Source organism: Anomaloglossus baeobatrachus, chromosome 8 (genome assembly GCF_048569485.1).
Source record: "Anomaloglossus baeobatrachus isolate aAnoBae1 chromosome 8, aAnoBae1.hap1, whole genome shotgun sequence".
Lineage (NCBI taxonomy): Eukaryota > Metazoa > Chordata > Amphibia > Anura > Aromobatidae > Anomaloglossus > Anomaloglossus baeobatrachus.
Window position 1 is genome coordinate 97,969,819 of NC_134360.1, and position 17,602 is coordinate 97,987,420.

The 17,602-nt window shown below is 45.6% G+C and overlaps 2 protein-coding genes across 2 annotated transcripts in view; one reads left to right on the top strand and one right to left on the bottom strand.

Moving 5' to 3' along the window:
- Positions 1-12,800: 12,800 nt before the first annotated feature.
- Positions 12,801-15,925, bottom strand: SHLD2 (shieldin complex subunit 2). The gene has a single exon (XM_075320895.1). The coding sequence runs from the start codon at positions 15,860-15,862 to the stop codon at positions 12,887-12,889; it is 2,976 nt and encodes a 991-aa protein (XP_075177010.1). The 5' UTR covers positions 15,863-15,925; the 3' UTR covers positions 12,801-12,886.
- A 72-nt stretch (positions 15,926-15,997) lies between these two features.
- IFT56 (intraflagellar transport 56) overlaps positions 15,998-17,602 on the top strand; it is a 243,338-nt gene continuing 241,733 nt past the window's right edge. Inside the window, exon 1 of the mRNA XM_075321910.1 lies at positions 15,998-16,260. Coding sequence (XP_075178025.1) covers positions 16,258-16,260 — 3 coding nt within the window. The 5' untranslated portion in view covers positions 15,998-16,257. The remainder of the gene's footprint in view (positions 16,261-17,602) is intronic.

A 17,602-nucleotide genomic window follows, 5' to 3' on the forward strand; every position in this document is an offset into this window, starting at 1 on the left:
CCTCCATATCCTTTTCCTTTCTTATTCTTTCAAACTCTTTATGCCTATGGTATTTTCTGCTGATCTTATATTGGAATAATGAGAGATATGTATATATTATTTTATAAATATTTTTGTTGTTTCATTCACAATTTTAATGGCTCCGGTCAGCAAGCTTTTTCCATTGAGCGAGGGAATACTAAAGTATTAACTTACTAGGCTTGCTTGATCCCCGCTTCTAATTTTGAAACTTGACATTTCTACTCCTGAGCTTGCTTTTCTTAATACTAGCAGTCTGAACATGGGCATAATCTTTAAATTTTTGAAGGTTTGAATAAGAATACGTTCTTTGCATATATTCTCTGAATTTCAATTTTGGTACTGCAAATCCACGAACTTGTTGTGTTCATCATTACACACGCTTCAAAGGTTTTGAAAATGCCTAAGAATCGATATGCAGCTTGTACGGGACACCGGCAGGCTGCTCTCTGCAGATTGCTTTCTTTGCATAACTTGTTATATGACTCTATGTTGATTTTTTTTTTTTTTTTGTAATCCTGATAACTTCCAATAAAAATAGATTGAACATAAAATTTGGTGGAGGTTCCATCATGCTTTGGGGCTGTGTGGCCAATGCCGGCATCGGGAATCTTGTTAAAGTTGAGGGTCGCATGGATTCAACTCAGTATCAGCAGATTCTTGACAATAATGTGCAAGAATCAGTGACGAAGTTGAAGTTACGCAGGGGATGGATATTTCAGCAAGACAATGTTCCAAAACACCGCTCCAAATCTACTCAGGCATTCAGGCAGAGGAACAATTACAATGTTCTGGAATGGCCATCCCAGTCCCCAGACCTGAATATCATTGAACATCTGTGGGATGATTTGAAGCGTGCTGTCCATGCTCGGCGACCATCACACTTAACTGAACTGGAAATGTTTTGTAAACAGGAATGGTCAAATATACCTTCATGCAAGATCCAGGAACTCATTAAAAGCTACAGGAAGCGACTAGAGGCCGTTATTTTTGCAAAAGGAGGATCTACAAAATATTAATGTCACTTTTATGTTGAGGTGCCTATACTTTTGCACCGGTCAAATTTTGATTAAATGCGGATTGCACATTTTCTGTAAGTACAATAAACCTCATTTCAATCCAGAAATATTACTGAGACCATCAGTTATTAGATATATGAAACTGAAATAGCTGTTGCAAAACCTCAAATTGTTATGAAGAGTAAAGGTTAACATTAATAGGGGTGCCCAAACTTTTTCATATGACTGTACTATGTTTTGATCAGATTTTTTATTTGATAAAATTGACCTGGCAATACGATTCCCAGGTCAGTACGAGTATATAGATATAAACATGTATAGTTTTGTTTTTGTTTTCTTGTTTTTTTAAGTGAGACAAATAATCAGTTATTTGTAAAAAAAAAAATAAAAAAAAAAATGCGCTTTGGGCTTCATTTTCCAAGACCCGTAACTATCTCATTTTTTGGGATCTGGGGCTCATTGATGGCTTATTTTTTTAATTCTGGGCTGATATTTTTAATTATACCATTTTGGCTAAGATGTGATGTTTTCACATCTTAGCCAAAATGGTATAATTAAAAATATCAGCCCAGAATCACCTCTTATTGCATTTTATTGCCATGTTCCAGAGAGCAAATAAATGTAATTCTGGGATTTCAATTTTTTCTTGTTACGCCCTCTACAGATCAGATTAATTTATTTTATATTTTGAAAGATCGGGCTTTTATAAACATGGCAATATGAAATATGTGTATTTTTGTTGTTATTATTATTATTATTAGTTTATTTTCAACGAACTGTAGTACCTGGCGTTGCCTGGGATAGTAACTAGGTATCTCTCTTTCTCTCTCCCCCTGTCTCACTCTCACCACCAAAATCATTTAACTGACACATAAGCACTGATAACAAAAATGTCCTTTGTTGAGTATAGCAACCAATCAGAGCTCCTATTGATGAAGTATAACAAAATAGAAGCAGAGCTGTGATTGGTTGCTATAGGTCACCTGATAAATATCCAGGCTGTCAAAACAGTAGGTGGGGTTTTTTTGGCGAATAACTGTAAAGCGCAGGGCTAAAATTCCCCTTAAAACATAGTCTATGACGTTCCCTGAGTCAAATGAGGCGTCTGTGCAAAGTTTTGTGATTGTAAATTTGACGGCGCGAATTTCTTTTGGCGGACATACACACATACACACACACATACATACATACATACACACATACATAGATACATACATACATACAATCAGCTTTATATATTAGATGGGGTGAAAGGGGGGTGATTTGAACTACTGTTTTGTTTTTTTTAAATTCTTATTTTTAAAAACTTTTTTTTTACATTTTTTTATTGTATTTACTACTCCTCTTAGGGAACTGGAAGCTGTGATCATCTGATCTCTTGTGCTGTACAAACCAGGGTATCAGCGTCAGCTTCATAACTGCACTGAAAAGCACAAATGCTATTAACCTCAGTGTTCACAGGAAGTACGACATGACAGACACAGGGGTCATCAGCTGATCCCCGGCTGTCATAACATCCCACCGGCGCCCCGTGATCCCATCACCAGGTCACTGATGAGGGGAGCGGTGAATGACGCATTTTCCTGCAGCACACATTGGAGATTGACAGCGGGATTTAACTAGTTAACAGGAACGTCTGTAAAGTGCTGTGAAATTAATGGCACTTATAAGTGAGTAAAATAAATAATAAAGGGAACCTGTTGCAAAAAAATTGCTAATAACCAGCACATAAGTGGTTAATCTGAAGATTAATAGTGTTCTGACGTTGTATAGCCTACGCACTGAAAGCCTGACTTCTGGGAGGAAATTAAATGTATGCCTCCTGGCAACCTCAGGTTTTCAGTCATAGAGTTTCAGTCACAAATCAGTACACAGTGAGTGACAGCTGTAACTGCACCCGGCACTGACTGACAGCCAGTATGAGGGCTGCTTCTCACTTGCGAGTTTCTCTCAGTAGAGCAATGCGAGAAAAACTCGCATTGGAATCGGACACATGTTAGTGAATGATTCAGCTCTCATCTGCGATTTTTTTCTCAGTCCAAATCGGACTGAGAAAAAAATCGCAGCATGCTGCTTTTTTGCGAGTTTCTCGCACCATTTGTCCCAATGATTTCCTATGGAAGGGGATTAAAAGTAGGATCACACACACGCACCAGCGTTCACATTTGCGAGTGTGGCAGTAACTTCGCTCATTAAATATTCAACAGATGAATATGACATCACATTCCCAAAGGTAAATTAAATGACACATGTGTAATAGCTTTTATATAATTAAGATGTTGCATGAAACTAGCATCGCAAACGCGACACACACGCGAGCAAAAAGCATTGCACTTGCGTTGCACTCGCACCTAACGTGAACTAAAATCAGCCGAGTATTTTTCAGCCCAGTCCGACCGATTTTACTCGCATAGATGTGTTTCCAGCCTTATACTGATGCACTGCTGAGTGTAGGGAGAGGATGCAGGATTGCAATGTTTATCCATGATTAAGGCATAGTTTATTTGTGGAAACTAGTTGGATTAAATTTCCGCACATCAGCTCTGTTGGTGCCAGTGCAGATTATTTTTAATATGTAAAATAAACTCAGGATTTTATTCATCTACTAGCTGTACTCCCCGGCTTCGCCCGGGTTAATAACTGAAAATAACAAAATAGAATGTATTAACAAACATTTATTCTGCACACAAAAACCACAAAACAAATAGATAGAAATGTGACTATTAAAAGGCAAAAACTAAGCTAATAGAAGCATTTTACAACATATATTTCAACACCACAGATATTCCACACAGATTTAACTAAATTGGCCAAGTAATGTGCTCCGTCTGTCTCTTTCCAGGTCTGTCTCTTTCCCCGTCTGTCCCTTTCCCCGTCTGTCCCTTTCCCCATCTGCCTGTCTCTGTCTGTCTCTTTTTTTGTCTGTCTCTATCTCTTTGTTTCTTTCCCCATCTGTCTCTTTCTAGGTCTGTCTCTTTCCCAGGTCTGTCTCTTTCCCTGTCTGTCTCCACGTCTTTTTGTCTGTGTCTTTTCCTGTCTGTCTCTTTCCCTTTTTGCCTGTCTCTGTCTGTCTCTTTTCTTGTCTGTCTCTATTTCTCTGTCTCTTTCCCCGTCTGTCTCTATCAAGGTCTGTGTCTTTCCCCATCTATCTTTGTCTGTCTCTCTGGCTGTCTCCTCCTTCCCTGTCTGCCTGTCTCTGTCCCTGTCTGCATGTCTGTCTGTCTCTTTCCCCATCTGTCTCTTTCCCGATCTGTCTCTTTCCAGGTCTGTGTCTCTTTCCAGGTCAGTCTCTTTCCAGGTCCGTCTCTTTACCCATCTGTCTCTTTCCAGCTTTCCAGGTCTGTCTTATGTCTCTTTCCCCGTCTGTCTCTTTCACCGTTTGTCTCTGTCTCTTTTCCAGTCTGTCTCTATCTCTCTGTCTCTTTCCCTGTCTGTCTGTCTGTCTCTGTCTGTCTCTATCTGTCTCCCCACCGACATCTTATTACCTCACATATAAGCTTCTTATACTATGAATGTCTTTTGTTCCTATAGCAACCAATCACAGCTCCTACTAATAACCTGTAGTTCCAGGCTCCATTTATTTTAATGGAGGCATGTTTTTTGGAGAGTAACTGTAAAGCGCGGGTTTAAATTTTCCTGTCAAAACATAGTCTACGACGTTCCCTGGGTCACATGAGGTGTCTGTGCAAAATTTCGTGATTGTAAATGCGACGGTGTGGATACACTTTTCGTTTCACTTTTTCCCCATTATGTAGATAGGGGCAAAATTGATTGGTAAATTGTAACGCGCAGGGTTAAAATTTTGCCTCACAACATAGCCTATGACGCTCTCGGGGTCCAGACGTGTGAGTGTGCAAAATTTTGTGGCTGTAGCTGCACCGGTGCAGATGCCAATCCCGGACACACACACACACACACACACACACACACACAGCTTTATATATTAGATTCATGCCTAATCTCGCTGGATTTTGTTTCTGCAGGATTGGCAATCATCCAAACAGTCTAAGGCAGTCTGTAAAAATATAACACTTTTTAGTTCGGTCCGTAAAAAAATTTAAGATGTCTATGATTCTTTGATGGTGGATAAACTTATAGATTTTTTTATTGTAATTACCATTCAATGAATGCATCTGTCTTCGGGTCAAACCTATGGGCTGGAGCAGGGACGGCGTCAGCACCCTGGTAAGTGTCGGGGCCCTGGACAGCCCGGGAGGCCCACTCACCATCCTCAGGGGTGATGATCAGTTCCGAGGAACTCAATGCTCGGCCCTTTAAACCTGCAATTACACCCAATGTTCACTGCTGAATGCTACGTGCATGTGTATTGAAGTTCATCTGTGGGCGAAGTCAGTGCGCAATGTTCTCAAGTTCTAAAGATGAAAAGAGGAGCCACATCGCTGCCGGCATCCCCCAGCACAGTGTATGTACACCCCCTTGAGCTGTATGGGGTCCCCCAGAGCTGTATGTGCCCCCAGAGCTCTATGTATACCCAGGGCTGTATGCCCCCCCACCCCAGTAATGTGCATACCCCCAGAGCCATATGCTCCCCACCCCCCAGTAATGTGTATGCCCCCTCAGTAATCTTAGTAATGTCTATGCCCCCCAGTAACGTTTCTGGCCCCCACAGTAATGTGTATACCCCCTAGTAATGTGTATTGCAGCCCTAGGAATGTGCATGTATTCTCCCCGGTAACATGTATGTCCCTCAGTAAGGTGTATGTCCCCCAGTAATGTGTATGCCCCAAGCTCCTCCTGTGATGTATACACTGTAGCTCTCAGCCCCTTCTGTGATGTTTATACTGTAGCCCCCAGCTCCTCTCTTGATGTATTTACTGTAGCTCCCAGCCCTTTCTGTGATGTATATACCATAGCTCAGGGGTGGGCAATTAATTTTCCCATGGGGCCGCATGAGAAATTGGGATTGGTTTAGAGGGCCGGACTAATATAATTACCTCAGTTCTACCCAATATACTACATCACTACACCCCCTCCATATACTACACCTGTAATAAACTACACCACTACACCCCTATATACTACACCTGTATTATACTACACTCCCTCCATATACCTGTAATATACTACACCCCCATATACACCTGTATTATACTACACCACTATATAATACACCTCCGATATACTACATCATTACACCCCTATATACTACACCTGTAATATACTACATCACTACACCCCATATACTACACCTGTAATATAGTACACCTCCATATAGCACACCTGTAATATACTACATCACTACACCACTATATAGCACACCTGTAATATACTACAACTCCATATAGTACACCTGTAATATACATCACTACACCCCTATATACACCTGTAATGTACTACATCCCTACACCCCATATACTACACCTGTAATATACTACACCTCCATATAGCACACCTGTAATATACTACATCACTACACCACTATATAGCACACCTGTAATATACTACACCTCAATATAGTACACCTGTAAGATGCTACACCTCCATAGAGCACACCTGTAATATACTACGCCTCCATATAGTACACCTGTAATATACTACACCTCCATATAGTACACCTGTAATATACTACACCTCCATATAGTACACCTGTAATATACTACACCTCCATATAGCACACCTGTAATATACTACATCACTATACCCCCATATACTACACCACTATATACACCTCCATATAGCACACCTGTAATATACTACACCCCCATATGTCACACACCCTGCTCCCCATACAGCCTGCACCCCCATATCACACACACTACACCCCCATATGTCACACACCATGCCCACATATCTCACCCTGCCTGTACCCCAACTTACCCCGTAATGGCTTAAAATCCTGCAGTGCCCGCAAAGTCCTACTGCTGAAGAAGGCACATGTGCAGCCCGTCTGAAGTTTGCTAATTAACACCTGGATGACTCTGAGAGTGATTGGGAGAAAGTGCTGTGATCAGATGAGACAGAAATTGAGCTATTTAACTCGCCCTTTTTGGAGGAAGAGAAATTCTGCCTATGACCCAAGGAACACCATCCCCACTGTCAAGCAAGGAGGTGGAAATATTGTGTTTTGGAGGTGTTTCTCTGCTAAGGGCACAGGACTACTTCACCACATCAATGGGACAATGGATGTAGCCATGTACCGTAAAATCCTGAGTGACAACCTTCTTCCCTCTGGCAGGACATTAAAAAATGGGTTGTGGTTGGGTCTTCCAGCATGACAATTACCCAAAACATACAGCCAAGGCAACAACGGAGTGGCTCAAAAAGAAGCACATTAAGGTCACGTGGAGTGGCCTAGCCAGTCTCCAGACATTAATCCCATAGCATACTTATGAAGGGAGCTGAAGCTCCAAGTTGCCAAGCGACAGCCTCAAAATCTTAATGATTTAGAGACGATCTACAAAGAGGAGTGGACCAAAATTCCTCCTGACATGTGCAAACCTCATCATCAACTACAAAAACCGTCTGACTGCTGTTCTTGCCAACAAGAGTTTTGCCACAAACTATTAAGTCTTGTTTGACAAAGGGATCAAAGACTTATTTCTCTCTGCAAAATGCAAATCAATTTATGTAATTTATGAAATGTGATTTTCTGGGTTTTATTTTGGATATTCTCTCACTGTTAAAATTAACCTATCCTTAAAATTAGAGACTGTTAAATGTCTTTGTCAGTGGGCAAACTTAAAAAATCAGCAAGGGATCAAATACTTAGTTCCCCCACTGTATATACAGCAGTCTCACTGTGCACTGTCCATAATCATGTCTGTTAGTGATGGCCATCACGCTGTGCAGCTGCAGAGCCACATGCCCGAAAGCAGCTGGACGGAAGACAAGCGAGGACGCCAAGCAAGGTCAATGAGGCTACTGCCTATAACTGAATAGGATAACTGAAGTGAGCACTAATATATATATTCTGAGTGCAAGCCAAAAAAATACATACTATATAAGGATAAGGCTGCACATCAAACTTAGATAATGGTATAATGCCTCAAGCATATGGACAAATATTGAAAAATACAATGAAAAATGCTATTTGCTAACTTGAACATGTGAATAATGAATTGCATACCTGCCATGATTAGGAAAAAGGAGATATTTAGCAATCGCATTGATCAATGTACCTGAGCCCCAAAACCTCGTCAAGGTATATCTCTATATTGGGGTCCCTAGCTCTGTGACCCTAACTGTGTGTCATCTCATTGCAATTAAAAACTGCTAGTTAGGGTCACAGAGCTAGGGACCCCAATATAGAGATATACCTTGACGAGGTTTTGGGGCTCAGTTACATTGATCAATGCGATTGCTAAATATCTCCTTTTTCCTAATATTCATGGCAGGTATGCAATTCATTATTCACATGTTCAAGTTAGCAAATAGCATTTTTCATTGTATTTTTCAATATTTTTCCATATGCTTGAGGCATTATACCATTATCTAAGTTTGATGTGCAGCCTTATCCTTATATAATATATAATGAGGCTACTGCCGGCATCCCCATTTTAAAAATTATCTCCAATATGTCTGTATGATGTGTTTATCTATGTATGGCAGTGTATATGACTGTGTATATATTTATCTCTATGTATTTTTGTGAATTTGTCTTCAAATATGTATATGTACGTAAGTCTATATGTGTATGTATATGTTTATGTGTGTGTCTGCATGTGTATGGGGCCCACTGAGACTCTTTCACCTGGGGCCCACAAGAACCTGGACCCGGCCCTGAGCTGGAGACATGCATTGCTTACAATCATAAGGATTTACAATTGTTTTGCAATGTGTCCATAGAAATGTTTGTCTGTCTGTGATTTTTTGATAAGCTGTTCAGAAAAAAATAAAACGCTGATAGATGATAGCTGTTATTCTGCCATCATTTGTCTCTAACAGCTGAGCTCCGCCCTCGGCTGGTAATCTGGTAACTGCTGCCGTGGCATTTACAGTGAGCAGACGGGGGATGCGCTGTTCTAACTTCTCATCAGCCCCACTGGGAGGCAATTCTGGGGTGCCGATGTTTGCCATGACAGTCTGGAGCCTGTCATGAGGATACTCCTCTGGCTGGTGTAGGTAGGAGACCATGATTTGTTTTATATACAGAAATGCTGCGACACCGCTTTATATACAGTAGTATAAACAATGATAGCAAAGCAGACCAGTAAGTGATACTTTGCTGGAATCAGGGTCTCTTCCCTACATCCCTGCTGCTGTCGGATTAAATAGCGAAAACCTGGTACAGAGTACCTTTTAAACATGGCACGCAATGTCCAGCCAGAAGCACAATTGATGAGATTTTATAACCTGGCGCATATAGAAGTGTGAACACATAAAACCTGGTTATGGCAAAAGGTGTTTTTCTTTTAAATTCTTTATTTTTCACGCCATATGTATCCTGTTCCATTGGTGGCTTTATTTGAAATTGTAAACTATTTAAATCTTTTTTTTTTTTGTACATTTTATCTAAGGCCTGTTTCACACGTCAGTGATTCTGGTACGTTTGTGCTTTTTTTTAAACGTACCAGAATCACTGACATACGCAGACCCATTATAATGAATGGGTCTGCTCACACATCAGTGATTTTTCACTGCACGTGTCTCCGTGCGGCGTACCCGCGTGTCCATGATTGCCGCACGGAGACATGTCCATTTTTTTCCGGCATCACTGATGTCCCACAGACCACGCAGTGGTGTGGTCCGTGAAACAGGTGCCAGAAAAAAACATGCTTTTAAAATAAAAATCATTTTTACTCACCGGCTCCAGCGATGTCCTCTGCAGCCTGTTCTGCCTGCTGCTTCTGAGCTGGCTCATTACTGTCGCGCATATTAAGGATGCACGACACAGCCGACCCGGAAGCAGCTGCTGCGGGGGTCAGCGCCGGCCGGATGCTGCACCGCGGGAGCGATCAGTACCATGGAGAGCGGGAGCGCGCACTGGTGAGTTGATTTCTAAGTGCAATCACGGGCCACGGAGAACGGAGCCCGGATTGCACTTAGACAACCCACGTGTGCTGGAATTCACGGCACACGGAGGGACATGTGCGTGTTTTTCACTGACGTGTGAAACGGGCCTAATATTGTGTTTTTCCTGATGAAGAAGCTGGTTAAGGTTTAAAACGCGTAGAGAATAATTTTTCCCCTAAGGGTATGTGCGCACGTTGCTTTTTACCTGCTTTGTTGCTGCTTTTTCTTCTGCGCTGTTTAATGCCAAAATGGATGTGTTCTTCTATTCAAGCAAAGTCTATGGGAATTTGGGTTTCTTGTTCACACTATGTTGTTCAAAATGCTGCCTTTTTGTGGCAGAACTTTGGTCAAAAACTCAGCTTTGCAGTGCAAAACCCAAATGGCAAAAACAATTGACATGTTGCTTCTTTGAAAAGCTGAGTTTTTGACCAAAGTTCTGCCACAAAAAGGCAGCATTTTGAACAACATAGTGTGAACAAGAAACCCAAATTCCCATAGACTTTGCTTGAATAGAAGAACACATCCATTTTGGCATTAAACAGCGCAGAAGAAAAAGCAGCAAAAAAGCAGGTAAAAAGCAACGTGCGCACATACCCTAATTGCTTTCCTGGATCATCAGCATAGCAGACTTCTCCTATTTCTCCGCCACGCTTTCTTCACGGCGGGTTTCCCGGCCAGAACGTACTGCAGCAGCTATGCTACCTGACATCCTAAACTGAGGACTTACCAACCCAAAAAGATGAGCAATTCCCTCTCTCTCATCTACCAATATTCCCCAGATAAGACCTTATTTTCTCGAAAATGCCAGAGAATTTCCGAGAAAATCATACTTGCCTGCAATCATGCTGCCCATCTCCGATTAATGCGCCCAGTGGTTTGTTTACATAGTTTCATCAAGAAATACCAGATAACTTTCAAGCAATAAAAAAAGTGTAAAGTGTGTTTATCCTTTTATGTAAAACCTATAGAAAAGTGTGTTCTTGCAACCGTCATACCACGCAAGTGAAAACTGCTTTTAGTGTATGTACCTTTTTAATATGTCCAGGAAAGGACCTATTTGCCACGAACTGTACCTTGTCATCTACTTTGAGTAGGTAGTTCTTCATCAGCATTCTGCCAGCACTAGAAGTGCTAGAAGTTTCTTACTCTCACATCACATTATATATTGCTTTCATCATTGCCCAATGGCTTGCAGACCCCACACTGACAGTATGTCTCATATGCCCACATGCTGTTCTAGACATAAGCAGGGACTAATCTCCACTTTCTCTACCCATCTCAGCCTATATGCTGCTATTGATTGATTACATTTGAGAACAGGTTGCTAGACGGGAGACACTAAGACGGGCTTTGCACGTTGCAACATCGCAAGCCGATGCTGCGATGTCGCACGCGATAGTCCCCGCCCCCATCGCAGGTATGATATCTTGTGATAGCTGGCGTAGCGAAAAATATCGCTACGCCAGCTTCACATGCACTCACCTACCCTGCGACCGTCGCTCTGGCCGGCGACCCTCCTCCTTCCAAAGGGGGCGGGTCGTACGGCGTCATAGCGACGTCACACGGCAGGCGGCCAATAGCGGCGGAGGGGCGGAGATGAGCAGGATGTAAACATCCCGCCCACCTCCTTCCTTCCGCATAGCCGCCGGCGGCAGGTAAGCTGATGTTCCTCGCTCCTGCGGCGTTATACACAGCGATGTCTGCAGCCGCAGGAGCGAGGAACTACATCGTACCTGTCGCTGCTGCATAATTATGAAAAAGTCGGAGCCTGCAACGATGATACAATAACGACGCTTTTGCGCTCGTTAATCGTATCATCTAGCATTTACACACTACGATCTCGAAAGTGACGCCAGAAGTGCGTCACTTTCCATTTGACCCCACTGAGTTCGCATGTGCGATGTTGCAACGTGCAAAGCCGCCCTTAGAGCAGGGGTCCCCAATCACTGGTCCGTGGACCAGGACCGAGCCGTTGGGTTTTTGTTTTTTTTTTTGCTAATCCGCGGCACTGCTGGAGACCAGCGCTGAACACTGTCAGTGTGCTCTGGGGTGGCTCAGAGCACACTTTGTGGGGTAGATGCTGCCTGCTGCCCAGCATAATGTTCTTTACTGGGAGCTGTGACATTTAAAATGTCACAGCTCCCGGCAGAGAACATTATGCAGGGCGTACCAGCCTCAGTAGAGGGGGCTCCCAGCAAGTACCTTATGTGGGGCGTGTTAGTGATCTGGCCACACGGGGACCTGGTCTACAGCGCTGTACACTGAGGTCCTGCCAGCACCCCAGTCAATAGCGTTGTTTAGTGTATTGCGCTGCAAAGTTGCAGTACTCCACACTGAGGCTCAATGTACAGCGATACTACTCTACTTACAGAATTTGCTAAGACAGGAGTAAAAATATGAACGTCATATGTGTCCAGCCCTCTTTCCCCTTCTGCTAGCTGTATGTTCTCCATAACCGTGTCCCATATGACCAAAGCCTTTTCCCTGCCCTATTTGGCCATGGAAAATGGTCTTGCTTGAGGCCGGTCCCTGGTGCAAAAAAGGTTGGGGACCTCTGACTTGGAGGACAGCACCCTGGAAAGACCAGAGATGACAGGACAACATAATTTACACACAGAGTGATTTACAGATTACCTATTCAACACATCTATGAAATAAGATCAAATTGAAATTCCAGACACCATTTAAAGGCACATAACTGAATTAACTATTAAATATACAGTACTATTGAATTCTGTACCTTAAAACCATCGCAATAACTAAGCACAATTATTTGCAATACACATTGCTTATATTTATTTAAAAAAAATAGTTTAGATTTACATTTTACAGCTATATTTGGAAAAACAAAACCCTCAATTCTAATCTTATACACTTTACATCTCAAAGTCAAGATGAAAATCTAACAGGTGAAAGTCCTTTTCCAATGGTATGCTATTTTCATCAAGCACAAACTGGCTTCTTATGGTGAAGACAAACGATTCTCCAGTCTGTGCGACCAGGGACTGGCACAGATCTGCCACAATCGCTCCATAGGTTACATCGGCACAGCTGGGAAAACCTTTGGGTAATAATTTGGGATCAATATTTAAAAAGATGTTCTCCACAATATCGGGGGGCACCTGGACACGCACAGAACAGTTGTCGCCTACTATATTCATCTGCGCTGCCCTATAAAAGGTTCTTACTTGGTTAAAGGGTAGACACACATAACACTGCTCATACACACCGTTGTCATCAATTGTCAGCTCCGTTTTGCATTTTCCACAACCTGTGTATATAATATCAGGCAGAGACTTAAGAATATCAGAAATTGAAGTTTCATGGTCTATTAATATTTTGCTCTTGCCTGGAATATGAAACCCTATCTGCGATATACTACCTTTAGCTTGGATTTCACCTGAATACCTGTCTTCAAACAAGGTCAACAGGCTCATCTGCTTGACTAAACATATATTATATCGTCTCCGAAAATCTACAGCCCTTTGGTCATCATCAAATAAGCATTCACAGGATGACCATGGCGTAGTGTGTAATTCCAGGTCTCCTGACACGATGTTCCTTTTACATAGCAAGTATCTAAAGACCCAGACATGATCACTTTTGAGTCGGATCTGATCACACCATGAGACACACGATCCCCACAAAACTAATGTATTTGTTTGTCCTTTCACTTGTTCAACTGTCAGAATGATTTTATTTTGCTTCATTCCCTTAAAATGATAAGTAGATTCCTTGAGAACGGTAACGCTATTCACCTTCAGCAGGGAATGCACCAGCGATTCTGGCCGGAGCTCAGTAAGAGTTATGAACTGGACACGGTCCAGTAGCTGAGGCTGTCGTGGAGAAAGTTCATATAAATAATAGTGACTTTCCCGAATGTAGTCCAGCAACTCCTTTAGGGCACAGTTCTCTACCCTGTCAGACCGTTCTCCGGAGAGGAGCGTAGAACAGCTCCCAAGATTAACAAGTTTGCTCTTAAAGCTGGACTGAAGTGAAAGGTCTTCACTCCACCGATCCTCACAGATGGACAAGTGTGTCAGAACGATTATTTCCCCAGGAAGTAAGGCCAAGCTCCAAAATGCTGCCGTTCTCCACAGCAGCACTTTATGTTTAACCCCCGATTGGTCCATAACAACAATAGTCGCTAAGGGAAGAGTGGAACCGATATTTGGACCACTTTTCGCTTTGATTTCTTTTATATGACAGGGTTGTAACACAACTACCATAACATTGTACTGTTTGCTTTTGTCTAAACAATATTTCAGAGGAGTCAATGTCTTTGCAGGCATTTGCTGCGGAGGCTTCATCGTGCACTGTACTGGGGATACCGATGGCTTAGACTTTTTACATTGTTTAAAAGATGCGGAGGAACTGGACAACACTTGCTTCCTTTTGCTGCTTGCACTCTCAAGATAATCCGCATTATTTCTTACTCCTACAGCTGAGTCACTCTTGATGTCTGACAAACCTTTTCTAATATGGATGGATTTTGATGACTGTTCCTCCACCTCATCATCAGATGGATCAGTGAAAAGCTCAGATGAGCCGATGCCATCCTGCTGAGAGATGGACCCTGCCCTGAGGTTTTCAGCTACAACATCCTGTATTATAAATTCTGACATTCCGGGCACAGGAGGAATTAAATCATCTGTTTCGCTTTTTTCCAGACTTTTTACCGCCAGTTGACTTGATGCCAGAACAGTAAGGAACTCAGTCCCTGCTGATCCCATATTGCAGGCATCGCTTCCAACATCATCAGGGTCATGGACCTCTACAGTGTGGTCATTCTGCCTGTGCAGCTCCACAGCTGGAGGTCTCTGGAGGGGCGGCAGCTCCACGACTGGAGGTCTACAGAGAGCTGGTGACTCCACAGCTGGAGGTCTCTGGAGGGGCGGCGGCTCCACAGCTGGAGGTTTCGGGACGGCCGGCGGCTCCACAGCTGGAGGTCTCTGGAGGGGCGGAGGCTCCACAGCTGGAGGTCTCTGGAGGGGTGGCGGCTCCACGACTGGAGGTCTACAGAGAGCTGGTGACTCCACAGCTGGAGGTCTCTGGAGGGGCGGCGGCTCCACAGCTGGAGGTCTCGGGACGGCCGGCGGCTCCACAGCTGGAGGTCTCGGGACGGCTGGCGGCTCCACAGCTGGAGGTCTCTGGAGGGGCGGAGGCTCCACAGCTGGAGGTCTCTGGAGGGGCGGAGGCTCCACAGCTGGAGGTCTACAGAGAGCTGGTGACTCCACAGCTGGAGGTCTCGGGACGGCCGGCGGCTCCACAGCTGGAGGTCTCGGGACGGCCGGCGGCTCCACAGCTGGAGGTCTCGGGACGGCCGGCGGCTCCACAGCTGGAGGTCTCGGGACGGCCGGCGGCTCCACAGCTGGAGGTCTCGGGACGGCCGGCGGCTCCACAGCTAGAGGTCTACGGAAAGCTGAGGACTCCATGGCTGGAGGTCTCTGGATAGCTAGCAGCTCCATTGCTGGAGGTCTACGGCAAGCTTGGGACTCCATAGCTGGAAGTCTCTGGACAGCCGGCATTGTAGGACATAGTCCTGTGTGTGACACCAACGCAGAAACCATCCCCTCATTAGGTGTAGCCATTACGTAACCCAGATCCTCTTCCTGGGCACAAGCTCCTCGGTGCCCATCACACACCCATTCTCCATGCTGTGTTTCTCCATTCATCACCTGACCCGCAGGTATCTGTGATGCATCCTGTATAGCAGAAGGGAAGCGCACGTCTCCCCACACTGCTGTGCGCCATCCTGAGCCTCCTCCGTCCGGCTCACAATGTGCTGCCACAGACGGCGACGCTATAACGGGGGAGCCGATAAACACGTGAATGGCCCCTGCACCACTCATTATTTCTGCGATAACGGAACCTTCCAAACACTCCTCTCACTCTGCAGAACATCACAGCTTCCGGCTTCTATGCGGGGCAAGCCTCGTTTTAAACTGAACCGGAAACACCCAAGAAAACCGGAACTGGTCGTTTGATACATTTACTGGGATTTGCCATGAGTACTATCACAGTTTTTATTAATGGAGGTCTAGATATGATGGAATTTCAAATCCTAACAAGCAATGTAATGTGAACTCACTGTAAACAATCTCTCTAAGTCAAGAGTAATGAACGCGCTCGGCGCATGCGCTGTCGCTCCTTGTCTGTTGTCATGACAGCAGAGTCGTTTCTGAAAGCCGAACGGGTTGTCTGAAGCCGAAACAGGAGATCAGCGGCGGCTCCGGGAGCAGCGAAGATGGTGAGGACGGCTGGAGGCTGGTGTGACGGGCAGTACGGAGGAGCGGCCACTGTCAGGTCTCCCAGGTTTTCCCTGGCGCTTGATGACAGCCGAGGGACCGCATCCATGTAACGTCCCCCCCGCCACCCCAGCATGTAACGTCCCCCCACCACCCCAGCATGTAACGTCCCCACCACCCCAGCATGTAACGTCCCCCCCCCGCCACCCCAGCATGTAACGTCCCCCCACCACCCCAGCATGTAACGTCCCCCCACCACCCCAGCATGTAACGTCCCCCCACCACCCCAGCATGTAACGTCCCCCCACCACCCCAGCATGTAACGTCCCCCCACCACCCCAGCATGTAACGTCCCCCCCCCACCCCAGCATGTAACGTCCCCCCACCACCCCAGCATGTAACGTCCCCCCACCACCCCAGCATGTAACGTCCCCCCACCCCAGCATGTAACGTCCCCCCCACCCCAGCATGTAACGTCCCCCCACCACCCCAGCATGTAACGTCCCCCCCACCCCAGCATGTAACGTCCCCCCCGCCACCCCAGCATGTAACGTCCCCCCACCACCCCAGCATGTAACGTCCCCCCCGCCACCCCAGCATGTAACGTCCCCCCCGCCACCCCAGCATGTAACGTCCCCCCCGCCACCCCAGCATGTAACGTCCCCCCCGCCACCCCAGCATGTAACGTCCCCCCACCACCCCAGCATGTAACGTCCCCCCACCACCCCAGCATGTAACGTCCCCCCCCCACCCCAGCATGTAACGTCCCCCCCCCACCCCAGCATGTAACGTCCCCCCACCACCCCAGCATGTAATGTCCCCCCACCACCCCAGCATGTAACGTCCCCCCCACCCCAGCATGTAACGTCCCCCCCCACCCCAGCATGTAACGTCCCCCCCCACCCCAGCATGTAACGTCCCCCCCCACCCCAGCATGTAACGTCCCCCCACCACCCCAGCATGTAACGTCCCCCCACCACCCCAGCATGTAACGTCCCCCCACCACCCCAGCATGTAACGTCCCCCCACCACCCCAGCATGTAACGTCCCCCCACCACCCCAGCATGTAACGTCCCCCCCACCCCAGCATGTAACGTCCCCCTCCCCATCACACACCCCAGCATGTAACGTCCCCCTCCCCATCACACACCCCAGCATGTAACGTCCCCCTCCCCATCACACACCCCAGCATGTAACGTCCCCCTCCCCATCACACACCCCAGCATGTAACGTCCCCCTCCCCATCACACACCCCAGCATGTAACGTCCCCCTCCCCATCACACACCCCAGCATGTAACGTCCCCACCACACACACCAGCCTGTAACATCCCCGTCCCCACCAC

Excerpts from the sequence above, each read along its gene's own strand:
- SHLD2 (XM_075320895.1), bottom strand. The coding sequence starts at position 15,862 with ATGAGTGGTGCAGGGGCCATTCACGTGTTTATCGGCTCCCCCGTTATA.